The 13,392-nt window shown below is 43.3% G+C and overlaps 1 protein-coding gene across 3 annotated transcripts in view; it reads right to left on the bottom strand.

Moving 5' to 3' along the window:
• Positions 1 to 7,884, bottom strand: part of POU2F1 (POU class 2 homeobox 1) — a 67,994-nt gene extending 60,110 nt beyond the window's left edge. For all 3 annotated transcript variants that reach the window (XM_075854664.1, XM_075854665.1, XM_075854666.1), the window contains exon 1: positions 7,825 to 7,884. In XM_075854664.1, the coding sequence (XP_075710779.1) occupies positions 7,825 to 7,852 (28 nt within the window). In that variant the 5' untranslated portion in view covers positions 7,853 to 7,884. The remainder of the gene's footprint in view (positions 1 to 7,824) is intronic.
• Between the last annotated feature and the right edge of the window lie 5,508 nt (positions 7,885 to 13,392).

The following is a 13,392-nucleotide window of genomic DNA, read 5'->3' as shown; positions in this document are numbered from 1 at the left end:
GTCTGCAAAATATATATATTTTGTCTCCATTGTTCAGTTTTGGACCCAACCCCTGGATGACTGACTCACAGACAGCGACAAATATAGACGCACAGATATTTGCAGGCAGCACATTCAGTCCTTTACATCGTCGTCGCTTCAGATGGAGGAAATTACGCGGACCACTTGATGATCTGGTAAAAATTTACGTTTTAGCGGTGGACAATGTATACACGTTATATATTAACTCCGCACCTTCGCGCTCTCGCAGCTTTTCCCTAACTCTTAAATTTGTAGCCGTAATTTACCGGCTTCACTTAATCCCATGTCTGGAGCGCAGGAAAATCAGTGCCTAATAATTCTATCATATTTTTTTTAGGGGTCGGGGGCTCCTATTTTCTCCATATCGCCTGCTTTAGAGTTACAAGATAATATTGTGTCTGCCTGCAGCTACCACTAGGGGGAGATCACTGCATACAGACTTATTAGAGAGTTGAATAGGAGCTGTATAAGTCTGTATGGAGCGGGCTCCCACTTTATAATGTAATATCTATATGTTTCCACAAGGGTAATTCTCAAGGGGAGAGTTCAATGCTACGATAGCTGCAGTAATGACTAGTGGCCGAGCCAAAACGAGGTCAATATCAGAATATCATAGTTCTAATAATACATGCGTGACGTCACAATTAAAGGCGATCTCCAGGCTCCAGCCTTATTGAGCGTTGTTTACCTTAGAATAGACCTAGCAAATCTCCAACTAAAATCGCACAAAAGGGTATACACACCATATAGGAAGACCATGTGGCTGTTATCGGGCCCTTGGAGATTGGGGGTCCAGTGTTGGTCGGAACCAGCTACTTAGCTAGTGGGTGCGAACTCTCCTTCTCAAGAGTATCTGTACTGTTAGCAAAGAAGGGAGTGGGGCATTAGCCCAAAAGTCATGGAGCAGAAGTAAACACTAGGCGCTACGGTCCTGGGTGGTAAACGCTGGCAGAACGGGGGCCAATTTAAGCTTTTGCTATGCGGTCCTATCCTCCATCTTGGCCGCTGCACAGCCGCTTTGCGCCAGCATAGCCGGACAGGTTCCAAAATGAAAATTGCACATACAATGCAAAAATAGCCAAGACGACCGCACTCTTAGAGAAAGTCCTGTATTACTGTGGGTGTCCCTATACCGGTCCATCGGCCAAGAGCGGGCGGCAACGGGCAAAGTGTTATTTAGGAGATGAAGGCAGCGAGGAGCGGCCTTGTTCTTGGCTGACGTGTTCATCGCGCTCCTTTACATCTAGTATAGAAACAGCAGTGTTTCCGGTGTTCAGACAGACAAGTCTAGAAATGACTCCAGAAAGTAGCAGGTGTGCGTCCAGGCGAGATATTCACAGCAGTGCCATAAAACGAGCATGCCCTCCACGTGTAACTTGTCAGTTATCAGCCGCTCGATTCAAATGAGAGCATCTCATTCACTGACAGCAATCAGAAATTTTGAAAAGGAACCCAAAAAGATACATTTATCAAAAAGTGGCGATATTTCAGACAATGTTTAAGTTAAAGGGATTGTCCAGGCAAGGGGCGGTTTTTCATACTGATGACCAATCCACACACCGGTCAATAGGAGCAGAGCTGAGCTAATCCAGCACGGCCGCTATACTGTGACCGGATCCTTCTACTTCCCGCACGGACTACTGCAAAACTTCCGGTGCCCAGAGGCAGCCGGAACAGCTGATCGGTGCGGGGTCCAGGTGTCGGTCCCCTGATTATAGACCGATGACCTATCCTGTGAATATGTCACCTGTATAAAAAACAGCCCCAACTTTGACAACCCCTTTAAGGCCTTGTTCACATGCATTTTACGCGCTGAAAAAATGCATGCTTTAAGCTTCCCATTGACATCATAGTGCATATGGCGCGTCTTTTTTGAGCGCGCGCTCATTTTGAAAACGCATCGTGCAAAAAAAATAAAAAATACAAGAAGCGTCAGGCCAATTCTTGGCGCCGAAAACGAGCCTAAAGACCAGTCATTGGGAGTCCTAATTACGCACCAAAAGCACACATAAAACGCGACAAAAAAGGTCTTTCAAAAACCGCTTTACAAAAACACCTACGTATTTTTGGCCCATTTAAACGTTTTCTTTGAGCGCCGTGTGAACAAGGCAGCACACCGCAGATTCGATGCCAAAAAAACAGCCATCATTTTCTGATCAGTGGGGTCCGACTGCTCGGATACGTTGAAGCGGATTCAGCGCAGCATTCCCTTCCTTGTTTTTCAGTGCACACGGTTTACCCTCGAAGAAAAAAGTTAAATTGAGGTAGTGCTAAAATCGGCCCGTTTGTTTTAAGGATCGGTGGGGGTCAGAGAGGTCGGCTCGCCACCGGTGAGAAAGTGATGACATATCGCTAGGATATTCTATCACTTTATGAGATGGGAATAACGAACATAAACCTGGAGAACCACTTTTAGTAGTTTTTCCAGTACATACGGCAACAGGTTGCAACACTAGAACCACATGACAACTTTTTTCCCACACCACTGAAGTCAGTGATACATTAAGCGGCAGTAGCGCAAACTAAAAGGACATTTGATTTAGATCCTCTCACTATGAAAGTAATTTATAAGAACATCTCTCTGCAACCTTTCAATAGTTTCTTTGGAACGTCAGAATGTATAACCTGTAGAATTTATTTTGCAGCTGATGCATCACGTGGTGAAAACGTGGAGAGGATCACAGGAATAGAGGGAAATGGACGGAATAGAATGAGGCGGTAAGTAAAAAGAAAGGCGACGGCAGAGTCTGCAGACTGACAAAATAAATCACTGCCGAAGTCACATGTAAAGTGAGGAAAATAATTTATATTCTTGTATATAGGGGCAGTATTATAGTAGTTATATTCTTGTATATAGGGGGCAGTATTATAGTAGTTATATTCTTGTATATAGGGGCAGTATTATAGTAGTTATATTCTTGTATATAGGGGCAGTATTATAGTAGTTATATTCTTGTATATAGGAAGCAGTATTATAGTAGTTATATTCTTGTATATAGGGGCAGTATTATAGTAGTTATATTCTTGTATATAGGGGCAGTATTATAGTATTTATATTCTTGTATATAGGAAGCAGTATTATAGTAGTTATATTCTTGTATATAGGGGCAGTATTATAGTAGTTATATTCTTGTATATAGGGGGCAGTAGTATAGTAGTTATATTCTTGTATATAGGGGCAGTATTATAATAGTTATATTCTTGTATACAGGAGGCAGTATTATAGTAGTTATATTCTTGTATATAATAGGCAGTATTATAGTAGTTATATTCTTGTATATAGGGGCAGTATTATAGTATTTATATTCTTGTATATAGGAAGCAGTATTATAGTAGTTATATTCTTGTATATAGGGGGCAGTATTATAGTAGTTATATTCTTGTATATAGGGGCAGTATTATAGATGTTATATTCTTGTATATAGGGGCAGTATTATAGTAGTTATATTCTTGTATATAGGGGACAGTATTATAGTAGTTATATTCTTGTATATAGGGGCAGTATTATAGATGTTATATTCTTGTATATAGGGGCAGTATTATAGTAGTTATATTCTTGTATATAGGGAACAGTATTATAGTAGTTATATTCTTGTATATAGGAGCAGTATTATAGATGTTATATTCTTGTATATAGGGGGCAGTATTATAGTAGTTATATTCTTGTATATAGGGGGCAGTATTATAGTAGTTATATTCTTGTATATAGGGGCAGTATTATAGATGTTATATTCTTGTATATAGGGGCAGTATTATAGTAGTTATATTCTTGTATATAGGGGGCAGTATTATAGTAGTTATATTCTTGTATATAGGGGCAGTATTATAGTAGTTATATTCTTGTATATAGGGGCAGTATTATAGATGTTATATTCTTGTATATAGGGGCAGTATTATAGTAGTTATATTCTTGTATATAGGGAACAGTATTATAGTAGTTATATTCTTGTACATAGGGGGCAGTATTATAGCTGTTATATTCTTGTATATAGGGGGTAGTATTATAGTAGTTATATTATTGTATATAGGAGCAGTATTATAGTAGTGATATTCTTGTATATAGGATCAGTGTTATAGTAGTTATATTCTTGTATATAGGGCAGTATTATAGCTGTTATATTCTTGTATATAGGAGCAGTATTATAGTAGTTATATTCTTGTATATAGGGGGCAGTATTATAGTAGTTATATTCTTGTATATAGGAGCAGTATTATAGTAGTGATATTCTTGTATATAGGGGGCAGTATTATAGTAGTTATATTCTTGTATATAGGGAGCAGTATTATAGTAGTTATATTCTTGTATATAGGTGGCAGTATTATAGTAGTTACATTATTGTATATAGGAGCAGTATTATAGTAGTTATATTCTTGTATATAGGGAGCAGTATTATAGTAGTTATATTCTTGTATATAGAAGGCAGTATAACTGTAGTTATATTCTTGTATATAGGAGCAGTATTATAGTAGTTATATTCTTGTATATAGGGGCAGTATTATAGTAGTTATAATCTTGTATATAGGGGCAGTATTATAGTAGTTATAATCTTGTATATTGGAGCAGTATTATAGCTGTTATATTCTTGTATATAGGGGGCAGTATTATAGTAGTTATATTCTTGTATATAGGAGCAGTATTATAGTAATCATATTCTTGTATATAGGAGGCAGTATTATAGTAGTTATATTCTTGTATATAGGGGGCAGTATTATAGTAGTTATATTCTTGTATATAGGGGCAGTATTATAGTAGTTATATTCTTGTATATAGGGGGCAGTATTATATTAGTTATATTCTTGTATATAGGAGCAGTATTATAGTAGTTATATTCTTGTATATAGGAGCAGTATTATAGTAGTTATATTCTTGTATATAGGAGCAGTATTATAGTAGTTATATTCTTGTATATAGGGGGCAGTATTATAGTAGTTACATTATTGTATATAGGAGCAGTATTATAGTAGTTATATTCTTGTATATAGGGGGCAGTATTATAGTAGTTATATTCTTGTATATAGAGGGCAGTATTATAGTAGTTATAGTCTTGTATATAGGAGCAGTATTATAGTAGTTATATTCCTGTATATAGGGAGCAGTATTATAGTAGTTATATTCTTGTATATAGGGGCAGTATTATAGTAGTGATATTCTTGTATATAGGGGGCAGTATTATAGTAGTTATATTCTTGTATATAGGGGCAGTATTATAGTAGTTATATTCTTGTATATAGGGGCAGTATTATAGTAGTTATATTCTTGTACATGGGGACAGCAATATAGTCATTAGTCGTGTACATAAGGGTCTATACGAACATATATCAAAGACAATACATGCATATTTGACAGTATTATATGTGCAACTACAGCTACTGCAGAGCGGTGTTTTCCATTCGATGCAATTTTACATAGGACTGCAGTAAATTCTCTCAATACAAGAACAATCCCCCCACCTCCCCCTTAAAAAGAGTTCAAATTACAAATCCGGAATTGGTACATCAGGGTTTCGCCTGCCCATGAGTATCCATTTAATGTGTTCATCAATACAGACTACAGTACATTAACCTCGCAGTAATAAGGGGAGGTCTAGGAGGAAGCCGCACGTCTGTTCTTCCTTTACCTGTAGACTCAGCAAATAATCTCCGTAATTGTCCACTGCACAAGACACGGACATCGATGAGTTATTCTCTGCGGGTCTTGTATACAGTTCATTAAATTAAAACCCGTTCTTTCACAGGACGCTCTGTAAAGCCACCAAGAGCACAGATCTGCGGAGCAGGTACCTGGGGAAACCATAATCCGGACCAGGGTCTCGTTTCATTATAAAACTCATGAACTGAAGCATCTATTTCCTGACTGCACAAAATGAACGTAGAGGATGAACGTCTAAACCGGTGGAGGAGCAATGGGGAATATAGAAAAGTCTTCTGCATCAGCAATATGTCCCTGTGATGCTGGAGCAGAAGGAAACCATCAGCAATATGTCCTTGTGATGCCAGAGCGGAAGGAAACCATCAGCAATATGTCCCTGTGATGCCAGAGCAGAAGGAAACCATCAGCAATATGTCCCTGTGATGCTGGAGCAGAGGGAAACCATCAGCAAGCTGTCCATTAAACTGGTCACCCATGCCAATATTTCGCCCATGGCTCGACAGATCGAAGCAGCCACAGAACCTAGTAACTTGCTCCAGGAGCCCAACTTTTTGGGTTGTTTTATACTTTTTCTGACCACCAGTGATTGCTGAAAAACCGTTAAAGGGCAACACCACCATTCCATTATCTACTAACATATCACAGGTAAATTGTTGGTGGTCATTGACTCGGTAGCCCAACCCAGGAATGGACAAAATCTCAGGAGTCAGGATGCCACCTAGAAAATGGATACTGGTGCCGAACTTTCTGGGTCGTTTTCTTTTAAATTTCTACTAGTTGGATCACGAGTGGTTAAACTGCCTCCCCGCGCCAATCTGACAGACTGGTGTCTAGGGACCTTCTGCCTGACAACCCAAGACTGTGGTTGTTAGGAAGCGTGTCCCTAGCAACCAGACTGTCAGACATGGCACCGCCACTCAGCTGTCAGTTCGCAGACAATCTCCATCAGCTGCCCTCACTGTTAGTGATGGAGTTTGGGGTAGATTGTTAATTGTAATTCATCATATGGAGGCTATAAACGGATGCAGCAGAGCCGAGCTACACTGGCTAGAGACATGTGACAGCCGTCAGTCTAATAATAGATATATACCCTCCATCCTCTGCATAAATCCACACTCTGGGTTCACGCTCCCAGCACAGCAGAGCTCTGCATTACTATACACTAGCACTTCACACGCTCATCAATAGAAATCAGCAATTAAAAACAGCAGACGTGTAAATCAGCGTTCAGATCCAGCACGTGCTGAAGACCAGTGGGATAGGAAACCGTTACCCTGATAAGTTCTATCTATAGACAAGTGATCTGCATCCACCCCGGAAACAAGGGAAAAAAATAAACCGACAGTCGACTAATGGTCAGTATTAGATGAGGGGATATCCGTCACATATAGCGGGGCAAGTATTTATAGGGGTTCTCCGAACTAGCGAAAGTCTTAGGGTCTATTTACAAAATGTGAAGTTGCTCCTAAATCCCGCTGACCACCAGGTCAGCCTCTCCCAGCCTGATAACAGGGAACAATAGCACACGCACATCAGATAGATCGGTACGGATGGCTTTACACGTTACGATATTGCGTAGGACAATTTTCAACGGATTTTGGAAACAGATTGTGATCGACGCAACGCAAAACACTGCAAATCTTCAGGAGTTCTTAAAAACCGTTGATCGTAAGGTTAGCGAATCGCCGCGTGAAAATGCAATCGCTGCTCTTGCAATTAAAAAAAAGGAAGCTCCCGCGAAAACCCGTCAAGTAGCGCGCGCCATTTTGACATCACGCCTCTTTACCCTGTGACTACGATGTCATCTAAATATCAGATAATACAAAAAGGCGCGCCGTAGCCTCCTTGAGGATCGGGAGCAGTAGCCGATCCAGCGATCCGATCGCTGAATCGTGTGAAGCCATCCGAGGTCATCATCAGCAGCAAAATCCCAAAACCAATAGAGCAAAGAGACAGCGCGCCGTTCTTCAATCCATAAGCAGGACGGAGCGAGACATCCTGCTCCAACTGCGTAACAACTACCAGAGAGCACTAAGCCGGGGAGGTCCGTCCACCCATCCTGCCGGCACTGCTACATATCCTATTAGCCTATGCATAGTCACCGCCACACACCCCCTCTATTTCCATATTAAAAGTGCTCAGGCAGTACCCACCTAGTACATACTCACTGCAGTCCAGCATGGCGTTACGTGGAGCGCGCTTCACACCGGATCCAAACAGGTGGAAGGAAGAATATGCCTAATGAGTCTACGGGAGACGACTAATTTTCGACAATTAAAAAAAATAGGGGAGGAGAAGGGTGTGGGGGGGGGGGGGGGGTCTGCTGGAAGTAATAGATATTACGCGGACTGTACCATAGCCGTGGCGAACACGGAAACTTGAGTTGCTGTGTGGAGTTTTAGCCTCCGCCGCTCGCTCGCTCTGACATTGTCAAGGCAACTGAAGCGTGAAAAAGTTCCCCTTTCTGTAATAAAATAGAAACAAAGATTGCAGCTGGCAGTTTCCATAATGAAGCTTAATCAGTATGCGGCTGATTAGGGCCTTATGCAAATCTCCCCTCGTTAGCGCAGCAGCCAGCACTTTGAAGTCCGTGAGCAATTCATTTGCAGAGTACACTGAAAGCGCTCCCTGCATAATTTAAAATCGCGCCATAAATATTTATCAGCTCATTTGCATATTAATTGGTTAACGCAAACATTCCAAGCAGCTCCGCAGCCAGGGAGGAAAGTGCATGAAGGGGGAAAAAAAATACAATTATCTCCGGAGTGCCAGCATAAGAATTGAGGGGAGGAGGGGGGGGGGGGGGGGTGCATTTTCCTCCAGTGGATTTGGCTTTTCTTGACCGAACCAGAGAATTGTATGGAAAAAGAGAAGAAAGGGGTAGAAGGAGCGCGGGTGAAGTTACCAGAAGAAGTTCTGTGGCGAGCAGAATGTACAGACGCAGCAGAGCGGAGTTTGTCACACGCACTTGTAGCGTATCGGAGTTAGAGAGATTATACATTGAAAGATTTGGCTTTCGGAAATGCTGCCATTTTTTTCAACAACTACGAATGCCTTGGAAAAAGGCCCCGTGCACATGACCGTAAACATAGTCTGTAATTGCGGACCGCAATTACGGACCCATTCACTTCTATTGTCCACACACACACTCCGGTTTATTTACGGGAAGGTGTCCGGGCCGTAGAAGTGCACCGCAAAAATGGGCCATGTCCTATCTTTTGCTTTTTACAGGCCGTGCTCCCTTACCAACCGCAAAACACGGCCGTAATAAGACATGTCCGTTCATTTTGCGGTCCAGGCTCCTGGGCCGTACACGAACAGTGGAAACCACGGTCATGTGCATGGTGCATGGGTCCATTGAAATTAATGGGGCCGCAATTCACCCGCAGATTTTCAGGTGAATTGCGGCCGCAAGAATACGTTCGTGTGCATGGGGCCTTCGTATGGGAGCACGGGCCAGGAAAGCTGGCGGCTTTCTGCGGCCGGCCGTACCCGCAATCGCGGCCCATGATTACGGGCATGGCCATGTGCATGGGGCCTTAGGTCAAGTTCGCACGTAGTGGAAATGATGCAGATTACTTCCGCAGCAAATCTTCAGAGGCGCAGACAAATTTTGAGGTGGGTTTCCCCGCGGAAAGCAGTGCCTGAAAAAACAAACACACTATGCGCTCCTTCCCTGGCGCACCGGCGGCACCGCTTTTCTGGACCCCTGCTAGTTTCTATACACCCCACATCATCACTGGCGGCGGGGTGTACAAAGATGCGGGGGGGCAGTGTTGCTGCGGGAGTATAGAGGTTTTTTTTTTTTATTTTAAACTATCGGGACTTGTGGATTTTGCAGCAATAGGTTTTTGCTTGTGGATTTCTTCTCCCCCTATTGAATTCTATGGGGAAAATCCTCAACATATCTGCCCCCCTTCCACGGCAGAAATCCATATTAAGTGGATTTCGAAGTCTGGTCAATTTCTGAGCACAAAATTTCCACAGCAATCCCGCAGCATTTGCGTCCCATGTGGACTTGGCCTTCGAGTGGCGGAAAACAAAGTCCAACTTGGCATTGTCATAGGGTCTGTGCCTTGTTAATGTACCAGGCCCATGGGGGCAGAGAGTGGCACACCGATCGCACAGCGTGCCGGTATAAGACACCAAAAAGCTGGCGGAGCGATCAGTGATTGTCACGACCAGCCACACATTACTCCTGCAGCGGCCCTCGGAGGAGAAATGTAGCATTACAGGTCAGCTATTTAATACACAGACCGGCCAGATCCAACAGAGTGTGAGCCGCTCTCCGTTCTGGCACATGGTAGAAGATCCCGAGCAGGAGACCCACACCCCCCCCCCCCCCGACATCTATATACCCCAATAGGGAATACGGACATTGGTGATAATGGGGAGACACTTGTGGTGTCCGTTTTTCCTTTGTGGCTGCAGGTTCCCCACATTGATTCACTGATCACTGGGGGACGTAGTGCTGGGCCCCAACAATCAGGAGCTACGGATGGGGGTTGGTGGCTACTGATCATTGGGTTGTCTTTAATGTATTCCCGTTCCTTTACGGCAGTGGTGTGTAACCTGTGACTTCATCTATTGGGTCAGTACATGCTGGGAGTTGTAATCCAACAGCTGCAGACGACTGCTCTAGAACGGGAGCTGATCTTTATAGGGGAGCTCTGCCCGGTTAGGCGACACAGACGGCGGCTGGCGTGGATTACAATTCTTTAGTAAACTGTCGCACGATATTGCAGGTGCTACGGATCGTTACGGGCTGCGCAGTTGAGAGTAAAATATGGTTTGTAAAATCGTGTGGAAACTAAAATTTGTAATCCACGCCGACCGCATGTGGGTGTGGTTTCCGGACGCCGCTACGCGTGTGCTCACCCGAAGGGTTTATTCAGACATTGCAATTCCTGCGCACCGGCAATAACTTCACGTGGTTTCACGATTCCGCAGCTAGCACGGGTGGAGATCATTAAAACCGCTGCAATTTGCTGTAAAGCCTTGTGCGTTTTTGGCAGGATGGCAAAAAACGCAGCTCAAAAGGCAGTCTGAACAAAGCCTTAGGGGGATCCTCGTAATGACCTCCATATGGGCTCGTCGCAGTGCAGAGTGACAAATTCAGCTCTGCTATATCTGTAGAGAAGAAAAAAATTAGCAAAAAGACGACAAATTCCAAGTCATAAGAGCCAAGAGAGGTGCCCGCGGTGCCGAGAGGCAGAACACGGAGAGGTCGGGGAACAGTCAGACACTTTACAAAGAAGCGAAAAAGAAAAAAAAAAAAAAAAGTCTTCAGCCGAGTCCTTTGCATTCCTTTCTCTACTAATCCCCTCACAACAAGACCGTTAGCAGCATCGGGCTCAGTGCTGCTCTTATGGGCACCGTCTATAGCGGAGGAAATCCTGGAGATTACAATAATAGGAAAAACTTCTGATTCTTTTAAAGAAACGGTTGAAGGGTTTCTTAAAGGGACAGCGCTCATTTGCCTTATATTATCTTCCTATACAAACCCATTTCGCAATGAAATTCAAAGAACGCCCTGCGCTTTGTAGGAATTACAATGTAGTGGGGGGGGGGGGGGGCTTCTCGATATCGGCGCAATGGCGAAGCGTTGGTGTCATGTAACCCATGATGTCATTGGAGTTCTCCCTCCCACAATCCGAAGCAATAATACCAGGCTAATTGGTTTCCCATTAAAAACAGACCCTAATGAGTATCACGGCGGTGGGTAAATTAGATTGTAAGCTCCAGTGGGAAGGGGGCTTACCAATGTTATAATGTAAAGAAGTAAGATCTTGAAGGGGGATGTATGAGATGAGGAAAAACATGGCCGCTTCTTCCAGAAACTACGACACTGGTTGGTTAGGTTTGGTATTGCAGCTCAGCCCTTTTCATTTGAAATCGCTGCAATACCAGGCTCAGCCAATGCACAGGAGGGGGCGCTGTCTCCGGTAGAAAGTGCTCATGTTTGTCCAAAGTTTCTATCTGAAACATAAACCAACACATTTACCGACAACTCTTCCTTGGAGCTCCGTACCAGAAAAGCAGCATCGACCCTTATTAAGACATATTATGAAGTGAATCATCAACTGATGGGTCTAAAATGTTTTATTTTATATATATTTTAATAAATCAACGTTTTATCCGATTTTAAACGACTTTTACATTGAATTTAACAACATTTTTTCACTTAAGATACAGCTTCTATGAATCCTGTATACAAAGAAGCTGCATCGTTCTGTCAAAGCCGCGGACATCAGTTCAGCTGGACTGACGGCACGGCTGAGTGTGGGTCCTGCGTGCCTGCGAGACACGGGATCGAGCGGGTTTCTCGTCCATGTGCTGTCCGTATTCACTAATGCACAGCACACTGACCAATGCCATTCAACACATCACTAACACATCAGTGCTTGTTCACGGTGCGTGCGTCCGCTGCATGAAACTCACCGCATGTCCTATTCTGGTCTGTTTTTGCGGATCAGACTCGCCCATTGAAGTCTATGGGTGCGTGAAAAAAAATAAAAAACCGGACAGCGCGACATCTGCTTGCGGACCGTTTTTCATACATCAGTCGCTAAAAAATGCAAATGAAAAAAATTAAGCAAAAAAAATAAATAAAATCGGGAAGTGCTCGCAGAGAAACGCGGACGAAGCCTGGAAACTTCACTGACGCAACGCGGACAGTCACAGGCATGAAAAACTGCACCTTTTGCAAATCGGACACGCTCATGTGAATAAGGCCCAACTTAGATGTGATGGTTATAAAACTGGATCCTGTGTGTCAGATACACAGGACCAGCTCACAGCCAAGCCGTCAGTTCAGCTGAATGATACGAATTACACACACACACACACACACACACACACACACTGTATCGTAAAAAGTAAAAAAATAAAAAAAGTGAGCGTAAAAGTTGTTTAAAGGTCACAAAAAACATGGATTTAAAAAAGAAAAAAAAAAATTCTCTTCAAAAGCGGAAAATACAAACGACGACTCTGCGCTGGGAGGAAGTTTCTGGGCGCTTTCTTCATATGTAAATCTGCGCAGTTCGCACAGTCAGACGCATTTAGAAACCTCACATTTTTTATTGTTTTCACCACAAAACTGACCCCGGCACGTCGAGCGACGACATTTACCAGTAATCCGTAACACGACGCACTTGGTGAATTTGCGGCGTGTGTAATAAGACGGTTGTGGTCTCCGGAAATGTTTACTTCTCCTTATTAGAGAATTCCTAATGAATAAAGGTGAAGCTGAACGTCTGGAAGGCGGAGAATCAGTCGCGGGTCTGCGGTTAAACGTCGGCCCCTTGTACCTTTAATAGTTTCTAACAGTGTGAACTTTTTGGCGTCCCCGGTGGTAGGAGATCACGAACACACAGACCACTAATAGTCTAATTAGTCCAGGACTGAGACACTACCGCAGAGACCGGGTGAGTCTGGTGGAAGTAAGGGTGTAATTATGTCATCAAAGACCGGCTCGCGGTCTACGTTTCAGTCTCGCCACCCACTGAGCGCGGCCGCCAAGATGAGACGCTAAAAGCCCGGCCCACCAATCTTCCTAGTGATGTAGACGGCTCATCGGCCCTCGTTATAAATGACATTAAACGGAGGCTACGTCTTGCGGTTGTATGAACGCGTCAGAACTAAAAAACAATTGCTTCAATATTTCACAAGTCCCCAGACGAGTAAGACGCGCTATAGATATGGGAGAGTCGCACAGAAAA

This window comes from Rhinoderma darwinii, chromosome 2 (assembly GCF_050947455.1).
Source record: "Rhinoderma darwinii isolate aRhiDar2 chromosome 2, aRhiDar2.hap1, whole genome shotgun sequence".
In the NCBI taxonomy this organism is placed as follows: Eukaryota; Metazoa; Chordata; class Amphibia; order Anura; family Rhinodermatidae; genus Rhinoderma; species Rhinoderma darwinii.
Note: the sequence above shows the minus strand (reverse complement) of the source record. Positions and strands in the feature narration are given on the sequence as shown.